At 31.8% G+C, this 22,014-nt stretch overlaps 1 protein-coding gene across 3 annotated transcripts in view; it reads left to right on the forward strand.

Moving 5' to 3' along the window:
• The window catches only part of LanB2 (laminin subunit gamma-1), a 329,357-nt gene that overhangs the window by 306,121 nt on the left and 1,222 nt on the right, over positions 1-22,014 (forward strand). For 2 of the 3 annotated variants that reach the window (XM_074121158.1, XM_074121160.1), the window contains 20 exons: positions 827-1,012; positions 1,340-1,565; positions 1,638-1,747; positions 5,138-5,287; positions 5,810-5,979; positions 6,066-6,198; positions 7,441-7,665; positions 7,757-7,945; positions 8,141-8,338; positions 9,759-9,955; positions 10,045-10,260; positions 15,393-15,663; positions 17,377-17,552; positions 17,641-17,771; positions 17,851-17,961; positions 19,173-19,377; positions 19,451-19,688; positions 19,809-20,011; positions 21,428-21,586; positions 21,808-21,925. In XM_074121158.1, coding sequence (XP_073977259.1) covers positions 827-1,012; positions 1,340-1,565; positions 1,638-1,747; positions 5,138-5,287; positions 5,810-5,979; positions 6,066-6,198; positions 7,441-7,665; positions 7,757-7,945; positions 8,141-8,338; positions 9,759-9,955; positions 10,045-10,260; positions 15,393-15,663; positions 17,377-17,552; positions 17,641-17,771; positions 17,851-17,961; positions 19,173-19,377; positions 19,451-19,688; positions 19,809-20,011; positions 21,428-21,586; positions 21,808-21,925 — 3,612 coding nt within the window. Of the gene's footprint in view, positions 1-155; positions 283-826; positions 1,013-1,339; positions 1,566-1,637; positions 1,748-5,137; positions 5,288-5,809; positions 5,980-6,065; positions 6,199-7,440; positions 7,666-7,756; positions 7,946-8,140; positions 8,339-9,758; positions 9,956-10,044; positions 10,261-15,392; positions 15,664-17,376; positions 17,553-17,640; positions 17,772-17,850; positions 17,962-19,172; positions 19,378-19,450; positions 19,689-19,808; positions 20,012-21,427; positions 21,587-21,807; positions 21,926-22,014 lie in introns of those variants that run through there. The other variant, XM_074121159.1, reaches the window with a different exon arrangement.

The raw sequence follows: 22,014 nt of genomic DNA on the forward strand, positions 1-22,014 counted from the left end.
ATCTAAAACCCTCTCAAGAGTGTGGTTAGTATAAAACCACAAGATTGCAGCGAACTTGATTATAGTTACATCGTAACATCATCATATCTGCGTTTTATTCTGATAGAATATAACACTTTCAAAACTAATAAGATCAAAATTCCAGATTCTTTTACATGACTCTAGATAATATGAACGTAAAATTGCTGCAATATTTGAATATAATTGCTTTTTTTTTTCTTTTTTTTTTTGTTACTACTTTCGCTAATTTTACTGACCGTAGTAAAATAATTTCTCTTGTCCGTAAGTTTTACTTACATCCACACTTTGTGTCGAATGATAAAAGACGAATGTGACTGTTTTTCATTATTTTGGGAATTTTCTGAGTTTTTTTTTTTACATTTCTTATCATTTACTTGTCATATTCTTGAAAAATTATTGGGGTATGATCGTCGAAGTAAGCAAAGGAACTTGACCCAATTAATGGTCGAAATAAGTGCTTAAAAAATGTTGGATTCGACGTTTTTTTAAGTGATCCTTAAACTAAAAACCAGTAGAAGAAAGATAAATATGAATTTCTGAGTACTGAGTACCTAAACATTTAGTACAATGTACAATAAAATACAATTTTTAATGACTATAAACCCTGAAGATGACCTAGTCTCAATAAAAATTAAATTAACAATTATCTCTCTTCTCTTTGCATTAATGAATCAGTCACCAAAAAGATGAAGAACAATACTCTGCAATAAATCCAAATCTTTAAATAATTCCATTCCTTTGATTATTAATGTAAACGTTTTCTAAAAAAATTAGTCATAATAATTAAACTTTATTTGTGTTCCAGCTTGTAACTGTAATGGATATTCCAATCGTTGTTTCTTCGACAAGAAATTATATGAAGAATCAGGACATGGTGGGCATTGCTTGGATTGTGCTGAGAACAGAGATGGCCCTAACTGTGAAAGATGTCGAGACAATTACTACCTTAGCAACAATTCTCGATGTTTACCCTGCGAGTGTAATGAAATTGGTATGTTTTTATTTTTCTAATGTTTCAAAAAAAAAAAAAAAACTACTATTGGACTATCTAATCGGGCTCTACAATCCACTTCATTGTAAAAAAATGTTTACTATTCTGTTTTTAGTAACTTTTTTTTTTCTGACAGATCTAAAGAAAATTGCTTTTATAATTTAATGTACTTTTAAGATATATTTTTCTTCTAATCTAAACGTATATGTATAATAGTAAACAAATAAATATTTCTCTAAAAATTACTTCCATATATGAATTATTCATTCATTCACTAACTTCTAAAAAACATTTGCTTAATTGATAATATGATATTTATCTCACCAGGTTCTCGCAGTTTAGAATGCAACAGTGAAGGCAAATGCGATTGTAAACCTGGAGTTACTGGCGAAAAATGTGACAGATGTGCTCTAGATTATTATGATTTTAGCAGCACTGGATGTAAAGCTTGCAACTGTTTGGTAGCTGGCAGTTTTGACAATCAACCAAGTTGTGACCAGACCATTGGTAAATGTATTTGTAAAGAAAACGTTGAAGGCAAAGAGTGTGGCAGGTGAGTGAAGCATTATGGTGAGTAAAGTTTAGCGATTTTACTTTATTTACAATTGAAATTCATATTTTATAGATGCAAACCGGGCCATTTCAATTTGGATGAAGAAAATGAATTTGGATGTACTCCGTGCTTTTGTTACGGTCATTCCTCTGTCTGTGATACTGCCGCAGAATATTCTAAAGGTCAGTATTTTTTCTGTTCTTAAAAGATCTTACAAACTTAACAACCTTAAACAATAAGCGAATTAAAAGTTCAGGATGTAAGTTTTGTTTGTTGTTTTAATTGAAAACCTTCTATTCTAAAATCCTTTACTTCACATAAATGAGCCGCTCACTGTACAACAAACAATGGAGCAATGCGTTGAAATAATGTACATTGTTTTTTATAATTCTATTTACGAGATAATAATACTCATATAATATAAATTCAAATAAATTTACCGTTATCATTCAGCGCCTGCTACTGTATTGAGTTGAATTACAGCAACGATTTAATTAATGAATTAGAGCACGGAATTAATCAAAATGGCTTATGAGATTAGATTATCCATTAGATTATCTAAAAAAAATATAATTAAAATATTTCATAAAAGCAAAGTAATCTGTCATTTTGGTTCAGGCAGTATAAGTATATATAGGATGGACATTTTGATATTGGTAAAAATTGTTGGAGTTTCCGCGCATTAAAGACAAAACCGTTGTTAGGTTCCTACCTGCCTAGCCTGAGAAAAGTTTCTGTCCTAAACCAATTTGAGAATTTTAAAAAATTAGTAAATCTAATGGTACAATAGGAAATTATTAGACAGAAAAGTTAGTGATACAGTACAAAATCCTTTAAATTAATTCTTAATTTGGTACAACACTCTTTCAGCTTTTATTTAACAATTAAACCTTAAAACTCAATAAATTAACATCTGTTTTAAATTTATATTTTATAAAAATTATTAATATAAATAATATAAAATTATTTCTTGAAAACAAAGTTGGTTCCTCTTAAATTAACAACAAGTCGTTTGTAACCTCTTGAAAGTTGGGACAGGAACATGGGAAACTATTGTGTAAAACTTTTGTGATGAATTTGCATCTTCATTTCGAATCCTTGATATTCTTACCCTAATTCTGTTAGGTGGCTTTCTGATTCCTTTAACCCATAATTGTTTGTTCAAATGAGGATCAATCCGAACATCTGTTGTGCCCATTTCTTTAATAGCAAACTTTTTTAATACTTTGATTGCTCTTGGTACACGTTTTTTGAAACCAATTCCGTGAACTTTTTTATGAATATTTAGGGAATACTCACGAGTTACAGTTTCTTTCATAGTGGACTTTCCATGCTTTCGGGTACGAGAATTAGTTCTTTTCGCCTGAGCTGCAGCCTGCATTTTTACTGGTAGATGGACCACTGCTATTGCAAACACTTCAAAACTAAGTTAAATCAGCCAGTAAAAACAGTCTTCTTAAGCAATGCCATCATAATATTGTTCCCTACTTATTTGAAAGCTTCAGAACAATTAAAATATTTGTCACTGTTTGAAAGTAGAGTACTGAATCTTAATATGTTGTTTTGAGCACAAAGAACAGCAGCATCTGCGTAGTAAAATAATTGATTTGGGAAAACTAACCTTCAAAAATAAAATTCAATAGACATCCCAGTTTTTTCAATTTTGTTAAGTTTTGAGTTAAGTTTGTTAGGTTAGTGAATAAAGCGCAAAAAAAAAATCACAATCTGTTTTTCTCAAACTCAGGATTTTAGCTACTCATTATCCTCGAAAATACTATTTGGATGTCAAGACTATAACATTCAACTATAGTGACACTGAAGTTAAACTAACCAGCTGCTTTCCTCCAAAACGTCCTTAGTCTAATATTCTATGAAAAGTAAATAAAAAAAAACTTGTTGAACTACATATATCAAAGTGCCTTATACCGTTGAGGAAATTTCTTAAAAAGAGTCATTCATTTTTCAAAGCATAGTGGTATTTCCACTTTGAAGAACTTCATAACTAAGTTATTGTACGGCCCCGTGGAGGAAGGCAAACAAAATAAAAAGTTAGAGCTTCCTATAACTTTTAATTTTTGAGTTAGAATACAAACATACACACACACACACACACACACACAAATTCCAAAACCCAATTTTTGAACAGAATGTTTTCAGTATCCTGCCTAGTCCATCAAACACTATTCATAAGTGTTTCATAATGTAGTCATTTTATGAAGTGATTATTTTAAGAAATAAATAAGGATTCAGCTGAGTGTTTTGCGTACTGGATTCCACACAGAAATCCCGGGTTCGATCCAGCTGTTGGCCCTTAGATTTTCTCTTTTTAGGAGCTTCTTACAGCTCACTATCCGGTGATAGAAAAGTAGTCTTTGGCGAGAGAACAACACCAAAAAAAGCTCCTAAATGAGCTCAGATATGGGCGCGTCTTAAATTACAAAAAAAAAAAAAAATCAAAAAGCTTAAAGAACCTGGTAGGAGCACCAAATTATTATTGGCTCCGGGCTCTGATTTTACTTCGCTACAACGCTACAAACAACACAAAGGGCAAAGGGTGTCAACTACTGAAGGCAGGCCAGAAGAAGATGTCCTTAAGATAATGCAACATCTGCACTATTTCTTCTCTGAATGAAGTCGCTGCTTCCTACTAGCTTTCCAAGCAAACTAGTTGGACGCTATTGGAGCCTGTCGGTTTTCTGACAGATTTATAAAACTTCATGCAAAATATCAATCTGCACTCTTAATTACCCTAGTTGAAGATACCTCATATATATAAAAAATAATAATAATTTAATCTATCAGAAGATAGATTAGAAAATATTCTGCTCTCAATGTAAACCCCTTCATTTTTTGAAAGTCTTAATTTGGTTATGCACAATTCGCTAACCACATTCTTACAAATATTGATATTTTTCATTCAACTGAAAATAGTTTATTTTTATGCGAATATTTTAAGAACTTATAAAATATAATATTTGTAAATAAAAATGGAAAGCAATTATATTAAAGCCAATTAAGACTGAATTGGCAATAATCTTTTTTCCATTTGGGTTAATAAATTAGTCATCAAAAAAGATGAACAGTAATCTACATTTATAATTACGATTTGCTCAAACTTTACTTACTGTAATGCTGATGGAATCGAACCATGAACCATATCTCCAGACTCTACACTAATTTTATCCAGATCACTTTATCCCTTATTGCTTCCTTTTGTGATCCAAAGGTAGATTTTTGTCGTGGCCGATTTATTCCATTGCTATTATTTCGAAGTTCTGTTTATCCTGTACTACTTTCTTTAAAAGATCAATTCAGTAATATTTTTATTCCATTACCTTGGTGCCCAATCTTTATTCAATCTACAGTGTTGCAGTTTTTTCTAGTTGGATACGAGGGAAGTTAATCCATACCAAATATCTTTTTGTAAAATTATAAGAACAAAACTTATAATTTTAAGGGGGGGCATAAAAAAAAGAACACTTAAAGAGAAATGATGCATTTATTTTTTACTTATACATACATACTCTACGTAACTTATATAATTAACAATTAAGATATATTTTTTTTTTTAGTTGTTGTTGAAAGCATGTTTGCTAGAAATCGGGAGAAATGGAATGCTATGGATAAAAACTTCGTTAATTCGGAAATTGAATACAATCCGAAAACCCAGACGATAGGAGTAACATCGTTAGGAAGAGATCCCGTCTACTTTGTAGCTCCAGGTAAGTCTTTCTTGGTTTTATAATTTAGATTTAATTTATAAATAAATTTTTTACAGCTAGCTTCAATAAATAGTTGAAGAATTTATTTATAAATAACTGTAAAGTTCGTATAATAAACCAGAAATAAATTGTGCTGGATTTTTTGTATTTTTTTAATTAAAATAAAAAGGAGGAAACAAAGAATTCAAGTATTATCCACAATTTATTTTTTATTAAGTTTGTTTACTATTTATTCTTTACCCTACTTTATTACCTGCTTCAATAAAAACATTATTAGTGGTTTAGCTAATGATACCAAGTTCAATGATAGGAGGTGCGAGTTCGTAAGTAGGAAAAAGGCCTTAAATTTTATTCTTTTTATTTGGAGTCTGTAAGCTTACTGAGTGAAGGGCAGTGATGCTCTGTATCAGGCACACAGGCAGTAAACAGTCCATGCAGGCAGTAGATGGGTCATAATTAAAAGAAAATAAATTTCATTAAGATGAATGTTCATTAACATTCATGTTAAACATCTATTTTTAGAGAGATTTCTTGGCGATCAAAGGGCTTCTTACAATCAAGATTTTGAATTCAGATTAAGACTAAGTGAAAATGGACCAGCTGCTTCTGTAGAAGATATTATTCTTGAGAGTAATAAATTGAGAGTTTCTCAGACTATCATAGGCCAGGGAAATGAGAGTCCTTCCACTGCAGTAAGCTACTATTTTTGTTACTTTAATTTATTTAAAGACTTTTTTCAATTTTTATTTTCATTTTTTTTATTTATTTTTATTTTAAGGAAACTACGTATAAATTTCGAGTGCACGAACACCCAGATTTTGGTTGGGAACCAAGGATCACATCAAAAGATTTCATGAGTATACTATCAAATCTTACCGCTATTAGAATTCGAGGGACCTACACACCCAGAGGTTTGTTTTAATTTTATTTTATTTACCCTTTGAAATTTAGTTCAAGTTTATTTGTTCCAATTTATCTTATTTATTTATCAATTTATATTTTTCTGCAACTGAATCACAAACGATGAATGGATGACCAAGTTGATATGTGGATGTAGTAAACACATTAGAATTATTTATCTCAAATGAATAGAAAAAAAAAACTCAAAACTTAAATTAGAAAAACTTACTTTGCAGTGTAAAGTGCATTATTGTCTTCTTTCTCATTACACGTGTAATTTATTAAATTTGGATCGCCAGTTCATTGAAAGAAGTTGATGAAAGGATTAATTAGAACGAATTCAGTTAATAAGGTGCAGAAGCTTGTAAAGATGAAGTTACATTTTAAGGACTACAATCTTCCTTTAATTTATCGCGGTCCATACTTACTTTGCGATTAATCTTCTTATTGCTTTTAATTTCTTTAAAGTCTTATTATCAAGTTAATTGTCTTTAATCATGAAGTTAATTTTCTGTAATCACGAAGTTGTACATATTGTTTGAAGGAAGTTCTATAAATAATGTTTATTCTCAAAACCGCATTGATAGAAAAAAAGTTATATTTCCTGAAGTTCGCATCCTTATTTAGGATGCGATCAGAATTAGATAAGAATTTATTCATAATTGATTTCTACGATCATGAGTTCATATTCAGAAATATGTGCTTAGCAAGTCTAATTGATAGTATTTTTTAAGTAAAGTGGTGTGATTCCATGGGGAACTATCGCATAAAAAAGGGCCCAGAAGGAATATTACTCTACAGTCGTTAACATAAAAGGCATTAAGTACTTCTAAGGCAATCTTTGAACATTCTTTTTTCCCACACTTTGGACAAATATGGAATATCAAGATAATAGTTTCTTCTTGGCAGAAAAGTATAAGCAGCGTTAGAAATTATTAAAAAAAAAAAAAAAAAAAATAATAATCTAAAAATATTATCTTAATAATGTTAATATGTTGAAAATTTCTTTCCACCAAACTGATAAATTAACCTCTGAATGAATGAAAGTCTGAAATCGGTCAAGGATTAAAAAAAGAGAAGCATGCTTGCTTGAGCTTTAGCAAATGCCCAGAAAAAAAGATGCCTGAAGACATTATTTAAGAGATCATGCTTCTTGTTAGAATAAAACATTTTTCAAGAAGGACTCTAATTTTAGTCTTTTAAATAATATTACCCTCCTCTGTTACTTCTAATTTAAATATAAATTTAAACAGGTGCTGGGTGGTTGGACGATGTAAAGTTAGGTACAGCTAGAAGAGGCGCAGCTGGCCAACCTGCCAAGTGGATAGAATGGTGTGAATGCCCAGTTGGATACGTTGGTCAGTTCTGTGAATCGTGTGGTCCAGGCTACAGACATGATCCACCGTACGGAGGACCATTCGCTACGTGTATACCTTGCAATTGTTATAATCATTCAGATATATGTGATCCAGATACAGGTAGAGTACTGTTTGTGTCATGCATCTGTATATGTCAAGTATATGTCTTAACATTTATATTTATATCTCTACGGTTACATGAATATGTTAGGACGATGCATATGTCAACATAATACCGCTGGTGAGAACTGTGAACGATGTGCAAGAGGATATTATGGCAATGCCATAGCTGGCACAGAAAGTGATTGCCATGAATGTCCATGTCCAAATCAAGGTGCTTGTTATCAGCTGCCGGAATCTGAGACAGTAATTTGTTTAGAATGTCCAAAAGGTTATGCAGGTACGTATCAATTAAAAAAAAGTAATTGAATATGGAATTTTGTAAATTATCTTTCGCATAATGTATATTAATTTTGCAATGCAGTCGCAATAAGACTAAGGTAATTATTCAATTAATAGTCATACAGTTTTTTCGTCGTATTACCCACACTCTGTACATTCTTTTATGAATAGCAGCTATTAATTTAAATTACAGGTGCTCGATGTGACCAGTGTTCTGATGGCTATTATGGAGATGTTGATGTAATTTCCGGATCTTCAAGAATGTGCAAACCTTGCGATTGTAATGGCAATGTTGATCTTAATGCAGTAAATAATTGTGACAGAGTTACAGGAGAATGTTTAAAATGTATTTATAACACAGGAGGTCCACATTGTGATCAGTGCTTACCAGGTATTTAGGATATTCCACTAAAATGATATTTATTTCTATTTGATCAAATTATATTTATCACATTTCAAAATGATATTTCATTTTTTGAAATTAAAACTAGACCTTAGCTATTTTATGAAAAGTTATTTCGATAAAATGAAAAACGCTTAATTTTCCTATTTTATTCCTTCATAAAATGGTGTCCCGTTGATGAATTTCTGATTGTTTTCCTATTTATCTCTCTGGGTATCAGAAGCTAATGGTTATTATTGAGAGGTCCGCAATCAAAAACGTCTCGCATGTTTTAGGGGTTTCCTTCTTTAGTAAGATTTCCATCAAGATTGCTGCAGATTTTGTTTACTGTCTTTTCCTATAATAAGAGTAGCTTCAGTTACGTTAGATTTTCGGAATTAAATTTTCATGGATAGAGGAGTTTCGAACTCTAGCAAATAATGACGGAATGGTGAGAGTTTGCGTGCAAAAGAGATCATCGGCGCCAAATTGTAAACTGTAAATTAAACAGTACTGTCATCTTTGTACACAGGTTGGATCTGCATTAATACAACCGGTTTGGATAACAAACCGCAGATAATAAAAAAATTTCAATTAAGAATCAAAAGCCAAGTAACACAATAATTTTTTGTTTTTTAAAAATGTTTCTCGACTAACTCGGTAACACATATTCAAGTGTGGAAGAAGTTACGAATTGTGATTAAATGGTGTAAATATATTGGACTAGGAACTGCTGCGGCAGGCCAGATTAATCATATCATAAAGAAACTAATCACTATTTCTTCCATTTTCTCAATCCAGTCGATTGAGTCTAAATATCTGCGATGGAGATTGTGTGGCGGACTAACCATTTAATTTAAGTTGTTCACCATATTCCTTGGTAGAGAAGAACTGTGGAACTGCATTGTTAACTCTGTTTCCAATCCCCCATACCTTTCAATAATATTAAGTAAACATGTAAACAACGTAAAAATTTAACAAGTCAACTTATTCAAAGATAATAGTAGAATTTGAAATTATTTCTTCATTTAATAAAGTACAAATCGTTCCTAATTTGGTAAGTTTAAGAGACCAACAAAAAAAAAATCCTGGATTTCTTGAAAACTACCTCAAACCAATTTATTTTTTGGAACACTTCATTTTAGACTGTTCCTAAAAACAAAGATTTTAGGATGTCCCTTAAGTTTGCCAGTTTGAGATTTAAGTAAAAGTAACATGCAAAGGTGAACTATGTAGTATGTAATAAGTTTGGTATTAATTTCTTGTTTGAAGTCAACTTCAAACTTTTTCAAATTTATTAGGTAGAAAAGGTACTTTAAATATTTCTTTTTTCTTGTTTATTCTCTTAAACTTTTGAGACAGTTCCAATCTTACGAGAATTGTCTTTGTAATTCAGTGTTCTACATTATTTGGCTGGTCATTCTTTCAGGTTACTATGGAGATGCGCTTGCCATTCCTAAGGGTGATTGTAAACCATGCAGATGTGATCCAACGGGTACAGAATCCTCTGGAGAAGGCCCCCTGCTTTGTGATCAAATCACAGGTCAGTGCCAGTGCAAGCCTAATGTGACAGGCATCAACTGTGATCAGTGCAAACCTGGATATTTTAATATTGACAGTGGCAAGGTTGGTTTTATATTATTTTATCTCAGCTACTGGTATTTTGTACAAAAAATGAATTCATTTATTACGAATTTATTACTTGATAATTTCAGGGTTGTGAACCGTGCCGTTGTAATGTAATCGGTTCTCTTGGACACACTTGCGATTTAGTTACTGGCCAGTGTGAATGCAGACCTGGAGTAGCAAGACTGCAATGTGATATGTGTCAGGAAAACTATTTTGGTTTTTCAGAAGATGGTTGTCAGGCTTGCGAATGTGACAGTATAGGTTCAGTTAGTCAGCAATGTAATTCAACCGGATGGTGTCCGGTAAGAAATTGATTGTTTTATTGTTTTTAAAATTGTTTACATTGTGTAGCAAGAGATGTCTTGTTGCAGATTACAAAAATTAGCTTAGTATATTATTAATAAAGGAAGTTTTAAAAATTCAGAAAAGAAATAGATGTAAATGATAGTCAATGCAGTTATGAAGAAATTTGTATTGGACAAGAATATCAGAGAGGCTGTTGGCTTAAATTTAATTGTTTCAATTGAGTCTTGAGGATTAGTTTTTGATCATTTAAACCTTAGTATGTGTACTACCTGATAAGACCGTACCACTGAGCAGTACTCTAATTTTAATTCTAAAGTAATAATAATAATAATAATAATAATAAGCCTTTATTGGTTTCCTTCATATTTACATACATATTAACTGATTAATACAATTTAACACAATTAATCTTTTCTTTTCTTTTATTCAATTAAGTATTGAAACTAAATATTTAATAAAAAAACAGAAAATACTTTTTACATAAAATAAAATAAAACATAATTCTTTCGATTATATTGAAACCAGGCCCAATCATTGACCATAGGCCTCTCCCATCTCGGTCCATTCGTCTCTATTGTGAACTCTTTTGTACCACTTGTGTCCGGCTACCTTTACTATGTCATCCTGCCATCTCATTTTTTGTCTTCCTTTCTTCCGGCTGCCATAAAAGGGCGTCCATAATGTTGCATGTCTTGACCATCTTCCATCATTACATCGCACAACATGGCCAGCCCACTTCCATTTCAGTGTCTTCACAGTCTGCTCTATATCTTTAACTTCCGTTTCTTGCCTAATTATTGAGCTTCTGATTCTATCTTTTCTTTTCACACTTTTCATACTTCTTTCCATTGCTCTTTGCGTCACTTTTAACTTATTAATTAACTTCTTTGTTAACGTCCATGTTTGACACCCATATGTTAAGCAAGGCATTACACAGCAATCTAATATTTTTCCTTTTTTCTTTATTGGCACTTTGCGGTTCTTCATTAGATGTTTCAGCGACCAATATTTTCTCACGCTAATGCAATTCTTCTTTCTACCTCTCTTTCATTCCTATTTTCAAATCCTATTAACTGTCCCAGATATACAGTGCTAACTACATAGTTCAATGTTTTGCCCGACAACTTTATATCTTCGTTTAACCCGTTTGTTATAATCATGGTCTTCTTTTCATTAATTTTTAGTCCGGCTATTCGGCCTTCAATATCCAATTCATTTAACATTTTTTCCATGATTTTTGCACTTTGGGCGAACACTACCAGGTCGTCGGCAAACCTAAGATGAGTCAACTTTCTCATATTGACATCAATTCCATATTTGTTGACATCATTCCATTTTAACTTCTTAAACACCTCTTCGAGCACGCAGTTGAACAGTATAGGCGACAATGGATCCCCTTGTTTCACTCCTCTGCAGTTGTTAAAATAAGGTCCATTTCTTTCCAACACTACTCTGGATTTACTATTAGAATACACCTGTCGTATAAGATTAATATATTTTGGGTGAACATCCTGTGCTTCCAATGCTTTATACAAAAACTGGTGTGATATGGAGTCAAACGCTTTCTCGTAGTCGATGAATGCTATATAGATAGTTTGTCGGAATTCGGCTGATTTCTCAATAATTTGGTTGAGCACATGTATATGATCGATCGTAGAAAAGCCAGAACGAAATCCACCTTGTTCAACTGGCTGATGCTTCTCCAGTACAGGCTTTAATTTTTCTGAAATGATCTTCATAAACAATCTGCTAACAGTAGAAGTAATATTCAAAGGCCTGTAATTAGCTATATCATTCCTGTCACCTTTTTTGTGCAACAATATTATATCAGAGACTGTCCAGGATGTTGGTACTTCTTCAGTATTCAAGATCTTATTAAACAATTCCATCCATAACTCCTTAAGTTGCGGGAACGTTAACTTCAGCATTTCATTTGTAATCTTATCAATCCCTGGCATCTTTTCTTTTTTCAGCTTCGAAACCGCTTGCTCAATTTCAGACATAGTTACCTCGGAAATCACCTGGGTGCTTCTTTCAAAGGGCACTTCTCCCAATTTACTATAATCTGTTGCTGAGTATAACTGTTTAAAAAATTGTGTTGCTATATTTACAATGCTATCCCTTTTCGTTTTCTTTTTTCCATACCTATCTGTAAGATCAGTAATCCATGATGTTCCAGTTGCCAAATATTTTTTAAGTTTTCTAGTACAATTAGAGTTTTCTATTGTCCAGTCTATTAATTTATTAACTTTATTATTTAGATCTTTTCTTATACTATATCTGACAGCTTTACAAATAATGTTGAATTCTACCCTATCCTCTTTTGTTTTCTTCTTAGTTTTCTTTTTCTCTTCCCTTTGTCGAATCAGTTCCTTGGTATGTGATGATATTAGTTTCGTTTTCGCCACTGTTGATGACAAACACGAAAAGGTGCTGTAAATAATATTCCTTATATCGTTGTAATTCTCTTCTACTGTATTCTTATTTAGTTCTTTTTTATTTTTTTCCTCTTCTAATTTCTGTAATATATTATTGTCTGGCTTTTCTAAATTTATTAACGTTTTTAGGTTCCAATTACGTTTAGGTCTTCTTTCGATAGCACCTCTATTTATTTCTATTTTTATTAATCTGTGATCCGTTTGAAACTTAAATTTACTAATGACATTTAAATTTTTAATTAGCGTTTTCTCTCTCGTTAGCACATAATCAATCTCTGTTTTATCTTGACCATTAGGTGCCAGCCAGGTCCATTTTTTCCCATCTCGTTTTTTAAAGAAAGTATTCATTACGTATAACTTATTTTCTTGGCAGAAATTAATAAGTTTTGAACCACTTTCATTACGTATCTTGTATCCATACGGGCCTGTAATTACTTCATCTTCTACTTCCTTTTTCCCGACCTGGCTATTAAAATCACCCATTATTATTAACTGATTTCTAAATCCAGTTTTTTGATTTTCAATAGTCTGAGTTAATTCCGAGTAGAAATTATCACTTATTCCTCATCTGAGCTTGCTGTCGGAGCATACACTTGTATCAAAGTCAACATCCTCTTTCCTTTTGTTTCAATTTGGAGTAACCCTATTCTGTCAGAAATTCCTTCAAATTTCACAATATTTTTACTGAGTCTAGACTTAATAAGAAATCCAATGCCTCTTTGACCATATTCTTTTCCATTATATGCAAATATAAATCCTGTTTTTCTATTTATTATTTTTTCTGCTCCTAATCTAACTTCTGAAATGCCTAAAATATCCATGTCTGTTTGCATTAACGCATTCTCTAATTCTATTAATCTACATTCCGATCGTAGACTCCTGACATTAAGGGTGCCAATTTTTAGCAATACTGTGTTATTTCTTCTTATTTTGTTAGATGGGAGGTTTTTGTCTAATGTGTCCTTGGTGACAAACCGTTCTGGACAATGTGAGTTCATATCCGAGTCCTTGCCTTGATCAAAAAACTTTTCTTGTGGCCTGGTATCTTGTATTTGCTATTTTGCTAATTCATTATTACTTATGGAGTCTAAACGACGTCGATTTTGATCCATACTAGTGCCGGTTTTAACTTCTTTTATAACTTGTTGAGGTTTATTTCGCTTTGCAGTATTCGGTGTATCTGAGAGTTTTTGAGCTCTATTGCCTGGAGGTGTAATACTTAAATTACGCTTCTGCCTATCTATTTGACTTCGATTTCCTTTATTGAACTCCTTTATGATCAGTTTGTCGTATCTTATAAAAGCGTATTTCCCATTATTTCTGGCTTCAAATAATTCAGATTGAAGTTGTTTACGCTTCGCTATTACTTCTGGAGGAAAATCTTCTGTCACATATACATTAGAATTTTTTAACTTTGGTTTATTCCTCATTATTTCATTTTTTTTACGAAGAGTTGTCAGCCCAACTAAAATTGGCCTAGTTTTATTCTCACTTTTCCGACCTAGCCTTCTCACAAAATCAATTTCACTTATATTAATTTCAGTTTGCATTCCATTAAAGATTTCTGAAATAACGCATTCTTCCAAACTATTAGCACTATTCTCATTAATACCATGTATTAAGATGTTTCTTTTCCTAACTTCCCGTTCAAGAAAGTTAATTTTGATTTGCTGCACTTCTATTTTTTCATTTATTCCGATCATCAGATCTTTAACAGTTTTTGTTATTTGATTCGTTTGATCATTCATATTTTCATTAATTTCATTTTTGAATTCAATAAGCAACTGATTCTAAAGTACTCTAATGGTTAAACCATTGTAATGTTCTAATGGATCGATATTTGGTTATTAACATAAGTAAAGAATAGGATGAAAAAAATAATGCTAATTTCAGTCATGATTTTTTAAGCAGGCAAGACAGAATATACACCAACCTTATCGAATGTAAAATATTTATATGGTCAATAAGCCCTGAAGATGACCTAGTCCCTAGGTTAAATAAAAAATAATAAAAAGGGGAATAAAAAAATCAAGACTTAAATTGGCATTATTTTTTTTCATCTTAGTGGATTAATGAATTAGTCACCAAAAACAATGAACAATAAGTAAAGAATAATAATACGTTACTAGAAGAAGGAATGTAACTTTCCTGATAGTAGAAAACTTGTATTTGTATTTTTATTGCATAACTCAGCATAAAATTAAAAAATGGTCTAGCTAGATATTCTTGCCTCTAGAATCGAAAAATAGCCACCATAACGTCTAGTTCTATTTTACTGATTTAGGCGTGTGTTGTGATCCCAAACAACGTCTTCGATTATCTTTTAACATTATTTACCAGGTTTATTCCATTTATGTGAAAATGTTTTCAAGAAAGTTATTTTGAATAAGATATGATTTGAGTCTATATTTCCTGAAAGTGCAATAACTTGTAAAGGTAGAAACGAAAGTTGAAGACGAAAGGCGTAAGATAACAAGCTTTCTTTATGAGCTTAAAGTAATTTTTCTCGTCTCTTTTAGTGTTGATAGTCCGTATTAGATTTGTAATTTTGGTCTTTAATTGCCTTTGGTTATGAGCATCATCTTGCTTATAACTAAAAAAGTCCTCTGAAATAATATTAATTAAAACTCAATTTGTGATTTAACTTCAAAAAATAAACTTGTTTTTCTTTTTCTTTTTCTTTTTTACAGTGTTTGGAAAACGTTGAAGGAAAACATTGCGATAGATGTAAAGAGAATAAATATGATAAACAAAGGAACTGTGTTGACTGTCCACCTTGTTACTCTTTAGTGCAAAATGATGTAAATAAACACCGGGAAAACCTTGAGAAGCTTAATTTGCTTTTAGAAAATATTGTTGCTAGTCCAACAATTTTGGATGATGAAGATTTTGATAAACAAGTAAAGGAAGTTGAAGACAGGCTTTTAAAACTGTGGGAAGATACTAAAAAAAATATTGGAGGTAATATGAATTGGAGACAAATAATTATGATTGCTTATCATGCAAATGAAAAACCTGAATAGATTCTCAGATTTGAGAAATGGCTTATATTTAGAGTTTCTATATCCGTGAATCGTCTCGAACCTGGGGACAGCATCAGTGTAGCAGCCTATCTATCCATATTGTCGAATAATCATAAATTTTATATTAGTTTCCTTGACTGAAGCAAAACTACCTTAAAAATAATTTGTAGTGCCACATTTATTTTAATTTGCCCAATTTTATGTCTGAAATTTACATAATTCTTTCAAACCTAGTCATATTCACAAGATCTGTCTTAACTACGAAATTCAACTCCTCAATCCAAACTGTTTATGATTATATTCCATCGCAATTGGAGAAAGTGTTGTAGTTACAACCTTGAGATCTAATTATAAAATTTGCCTCCAAATTTTGTGTTTGTGCAGAAGCCTTTCTTCAATTCTTCATGTCTAATCAACAGTGGGAGGGTAACTCTAACTAATGGGTTCCGTTAATGGTCCGCTTGAGTTGTGGTGCTGTAGTAGGCTTTCTGGTTATCAAATCTACACAAGGTGTTACAGAAAACTTAAATTTAACACTTAATACCTATGAATTAACGCTTTCACCTCCTCATGCCAGTTTTCGCTTTATTTCAGCTTTAGCTTAAGGAGGTTAGAGGTTTATGTTACGGGTAAAAAAGGCAACCTTGCAGGTTATCCCTAACTTTGCCAGCTAACTCGTTTTTTTTCACACATTGCAGTGATTAGGTACTCTCTGGTAGTTAGCTGCCCTGGTAACCCTGGCAGTTAACACTTTTCTCATCCCTTTACTTGGGAATTGAAAGTAGAAAAACCGGAAACCAGGGCTAAAATGACCGGACAGGAGTATATTAATGTACATGAGGGAGCAGTAGAACGCCAGTTCATGCGTAGTTGAACCTACAGTCTGTTTCTGAAGCAAAATTAGTACAGTCTTTTTATGCGCCTTTTTCCTTTGAAACAAATCTCGTAGTAGTACTCCAACCTAATAACCCCCCTCTACTGATCGGCAAATCCATCAATAATAGATATGAAACCAATCGTTAGTAGGATTTGCTTCTTCGAAAAGCCGACATGCCTTCACATGCCAGTTTTCTGCCGGATTCCATAAATTCTTCCATTTTTGTTTTAGGCCTGCGTTGACAAGCCTGATGAAAAGGAAAACTCAGTTATTTTTCTCAGGGAATAACAGCTCCTGGCCTTGCCTAACCAGTCAATACTTTTCTGCAAAATAAACCATCTTTGAAAGAAAAGGTGTGGGTTGCAAATCTATCTTAAAACGATTTTTTCATAGAGATACGTCTGCATTTCTCTGCTGCGTTTAAGGTGCCCAGCTTAGTATGTTTTAGCCTTACTAAATCTTAGAGGATCTATTCCCGTTTGGATTTCGATTACTAGGACGAGGTAGATTTCGGACACTTTACAACCCTCAGTGTCTTGTTCTGGATCTATCGAGAGATGAGTGGGACTTTTTCGAGAAGAGTTCCATGCTCCAATTCGAGAAGAATATAGGTTTATATTATTTTACCTAAACCTTTAGGAATGAACCCCACGTGATGCCGCTTAATCCCTTCAACAGTCTAAATCTGGATTCTGCACTTCAAGTCGCTCAACTTAAGCAACTAATGATTTTTTAGCAAGTCAAGCACTTATATTGAATGGCCATATTTTACAGATGACAGTCTTCTGAGCGAAAATTTAAAAGGATTAAAAAATAAATTGGATAATATGACTGAAACATTAAACAAAATTAATGCCGATACAAATGAAACCGAAAAAATTGTAGACAACGCTGGAAAAAATGCTTCAGCAATACATCATACTATTGAACAAGCAAAGAAAGAAATACAGGTTCGATGTAATGTTTTTATTTTAGTAGAATATTCTCTTTAGAACTTTTAATACACATGAAAAAACAAAAACAAATAATATATTACAGGATGCTCTAGATTATTTAAACACCGATGGTAAAGAAGCATTACAAAAAGCGAGTGAACGTGCTGCTGAATTTGGCCAACAAAACCAACAAATGTCTGATATTGCAGATGAAGCCAGGAAAATTGTCGCAAAGTAAGAAATTCATATATACTTTATTACTTTTGGAAATGTAGACATTTTACAATACCTAATATAAACATTTATTATTTAGACATTTGAAACAGTCTGAAGAAATGAAACAAGCGGCAGAAAAGGCTCTGGAAACTTGTGACGAAGCTTACAAATTATCTCTAGATGCAAGAGAAAAACAAGAAAATGCTAGGTTGGTTACTAGATTAATTGCAATTTTTTGATCTTTAGTAAACTATGAGCATTTTATGATGACAATCTGCTCCACAATTAATTAGAGAATGCTTGAGGATTGATCACCAGTACAAGGGGGAAATCTTTTTATGTCAATGATTCAAACTACCTAAATTTATTTTTTCATCAGAGAGGGAATTTTTATTATCTTTTACTAAGTTTTTTTTTGTATTGTTGTTAAACTAATGCACTATATCTCACTAAGATAGATAGATTAAATATTGGATTTAGTGTAAATGTACACAATTCAGGGGGTTCTGTGCTTAACCATTAATTCTACAATTTATTCAATATGAAATGTCAATAAAAACAACGGAAATTAAAAAAAACAAAACAGAAAACTACATTTACGAATCAATCAAGAATGAAAAAATGATTTGATATTAGATTACTAAATTTTAAAAGTTCTGAAGTGAGCAAATACATTTTATTTAAGTGACTACTATTTTAAATAATTAAAAGTTCAGTTAAACTAGATTTATCAGTAATAGTTAATAATAGTAATAGTAATAGTTTAACAGTTAATGTTTTCTGATTGATTTATAAATAGGGCGTAGCACGTAGCAGATGTTCTTTAGTTTCACACTTTTTTAAATTACGTACGTACATTGCAAAAAAGTAGAGTAACTCTCCAACCTAAGACCATACACTTATACCATTGCTTTGAAGCTGGTTACTCTTAATTGGCTATCACTAATTTTATACATCCCACTTTTATATTTTATATATTGTTCTATCACATCTAGCCCACTTCTTTGCTTTTAAATAGTACTATAACTGGAATTAGTAACCCTTTGAATATCAATTGAAGTTACATAATTTGTCTATGCCCCTATCAGATCCTGCAGTTTCTTCTTGATTAAGGAAACATCTATTTTATAAATAATTTCTGGCACCCCAGTAGTTGCTAAGTATCCCCTGAATTTAAATTATGAATTTGAGGTGAAAGGGACTTCTAAATAAATAGATTGCTTATCCATTTTTAAAGGTTACTTTGCCAATAGACATTTTTAAATGCAAAAACGATGGATAAATTCTTATTCAAATTTTATGCCAATTTTTGGTATGAAGATAGTGAATCTTTTGTCTGTTTCATGAATGACTGTTTGTAATTTAGGGAGTTCAGACTTTTAACTTAGCTTAAAATTAATAAAACTTTAATTGTAACAGTCGGGAATTAGAACAACTTGAAACTAAAATTGCTGAAGCCGAGGACAACTTAAAGAAAACAAGTGAACTGGCGGATGTAGTATTAAATGAAACTACCAAAGCCTATCAAGAATCTCTTCAATTTGCTATTGAAATTGAAAACTTAGCTGATCCAAAAATAGATCCAGCATCCATAAAATCTCAAGCAATAACTGCTCAACAAGAGGTACAAATATTTTTCTTTCTTTACTGTAAATATGTGTAAAAGATTACATTATTATATTAATTAATTAAAACAGGCGAGAAATTTGCAAAAAGAGATAGATAAAATCAACAACAACTTTTTATTAGAAACAGAAGGATTAGACAAAAAAATAAATGACAGCTATCATAAACTAAATCAAGGTAGACAGTTGCAACAAGAAGCAGACGCCTTACTAGCTGAAGCAGATGCTGCTCATAAGAGAGCAGAGAAAGCTGTTGAAATTGGAACTCAAACACTCCATGAAGCTGAAGATACTTTAGCTACATTACAAGGTAATTTTTTTTTCCCCGGCGCATCGACTTCTACGGTTAATTGCGCCAGGTAATTGTTTGTACACTTTTTTTAATGTACATCGTTTTGGCTAAATTATTCTTTATACATATTTGTTTAAGATTTTGATAAAAAAATCCAAGCTGGAAAGCAACAAGCATTGGAAGCTTTAAGTACAATACCAAACATTAAAGCTCTTTTGCAAGATGCTAATGAAAAAACTAAAAATGCAGAAGAAGCTTTGCACGGTGCGGAAATTAATGCTCATAATGCAAGTACAACTGCCCAATCTGTGCACAATGAGATTGCCTCATTAGCTTCGAAGGTAAATTAAAATTTTACTTATAATTAACTATATTGGAGTGTGATTCTTTAAATTCCATATTTCTCAGTAAATTTAAATTTTAGAGAGATTGCTTACCACGTAATACATCTACTACTATATTTTGAAGATTTTGCTGCATATCTGTTAGATTATTTCATTTATAGTGGTAAAGTTTAGTGAAGTGAAGTTTAAGATGAGCTTTGTGAGCTAAGGACCCGTAATCACTGCGATCAAAAAGGGTTGTTAGAATGAACAAAGACAAGTTAGATATGCAAGACTTATGTGTAACAAGCAAGCTCCACATCCTGCCACAGAAGAAAACCGGAGAGCCACAGGCAATTCGGTTGGAGGAACCATAGCTCTTTTCCAGGCCTGAAATGTCAAAGTACAAAGAGCAGTAGATACCTAATTAACCCCTTTAATCGATAAAATGTTCTTAACTGTACCAAGTATACAAGAGTTACGAGGTTCAGTGTGAGAAAGATGGTCAACCATTGAAAAGACTTCGATCACAGTTTACTTATTCTGAACGGTTCAACTATCAGAGTTATTCTTTAATGAATTCCTGCTTAGGAATTTTCCTTTAGGCATAAATAATTATGAATAAGAAATGACACTAGGGCTAAACATTAATAGGTTTCAAAAAATTAGGAAACAGTATCTGTTATATTTACTTGAGAGTTAACGCAGAAGGAAGAAAGAATGTTACCAATCAGTCATTATTTTTTATTTTTGCCGAGCTTTCCACATAGCTAATATGTCATCTTAGGTTATAGGCCTTATGTTATTGACAATGTTTATATGTAAGGTTTGTGTGTCTACTGTCCTGTCTTGCTTGTGACTCAAAACTCTTTCTTTCTTACGGCTGGATAATAAGGCATGTTACCGAAGAGGCGCCTAGGTGGAGGGTAGTCTGTGTGCAGCTACACCAGAAAATCTCACCTAATCAATTTTCTTGATGAAGTGTATCGGAAAAAATCTGCTAGCAGAATAATATTTATATTTCAAACAAATTTAGCATTGAAAATCACAGAAATTACTTTTCATATCACAATTACTGCTCCAGCTTGACTTCTTTAAAAATCATGTTAGAATTTTGGAAGTAAAATATTTTCTCAAGTACCGCGAGATGAAAAACAATTTGATCTTTTTTGTAAAAGAATATCAAGAACTTGTGTCTTAATTTTTTTTTAATGATAGAAAAAAAATAAATTCGAGATTTTGTTTTATGATCAAAAGAATTTGAAAAATTGAAGATTAAATGAAAGTAAAAATAGAAACAAATAAAAAGAATAAAAAGCCCAAGCAAATAATAAAAGCTAAGTTCAGCAAAAGAATATTTTATGTTTGTTTTCTTAGATTTAAAAAAGTTTACGAATTAATATAAATGTTTTTAATCATTTTTTTCTTTCTTAGCAAGCCCAAGAAATCCGTAAAAAAACTGAAAAAACAAAGCAACAAGCTGCAGATCTGGCTGATCAAGTAGATAAATTATCACTGGCTGTCACTGAAGTACAGGCAAATCTAGAAGAAATGGAAGAACGTGCGAAAGAAGACATGGAATTTACAAAACAAGTATATTATTAATTTAGTATTAAATGAACATTTAATAACTAATGATCTTAAATATTAATTCGTTGCTCTATATTTCAAAAAGAACCATGTCAAATTAAACTACTGATTCACGAATTGGTTTTGCTACATTAATTTTTTCATTTGAAGGGTGGAACTGAAAAGACTGCGTTTATTGACTATTAAACATAAATTAATTATTGGTTTTATATTTAATTTTACAGGCAAAAGATAAAGTAGGTCAAGCTAAAACTAATGCTGACGAAGCAACGAAACAAGTGGACGATGCTTTACAAACATTAAATAACATAATGAAAGAACTAAGCGACCTATCAGATATAGGTAAAAACAACACTTAATACTAATGAAATGTATTTTATTAGAAATCTTATAACCGCAATTTTGAAAGTTGTGTAACTACAAGAAATTAG

Source organism: Rhodnius prolixus, unplaced genomic scaffold (assembly GCF_049639745.1).
Source record: "Rhodnius prolixus isolate KJV_2025 unplaced genomic scaffold, Rpr scaffold_2, whole genome shotgun sequence".
Classification (NCBI taxonomy): domain Eukaryota; kingdom Metazoa; phylum Arthropoda; class Insecta; order Hemiptera; family Reduviidae; genus Rhodnius; species Rhodnius prolixus.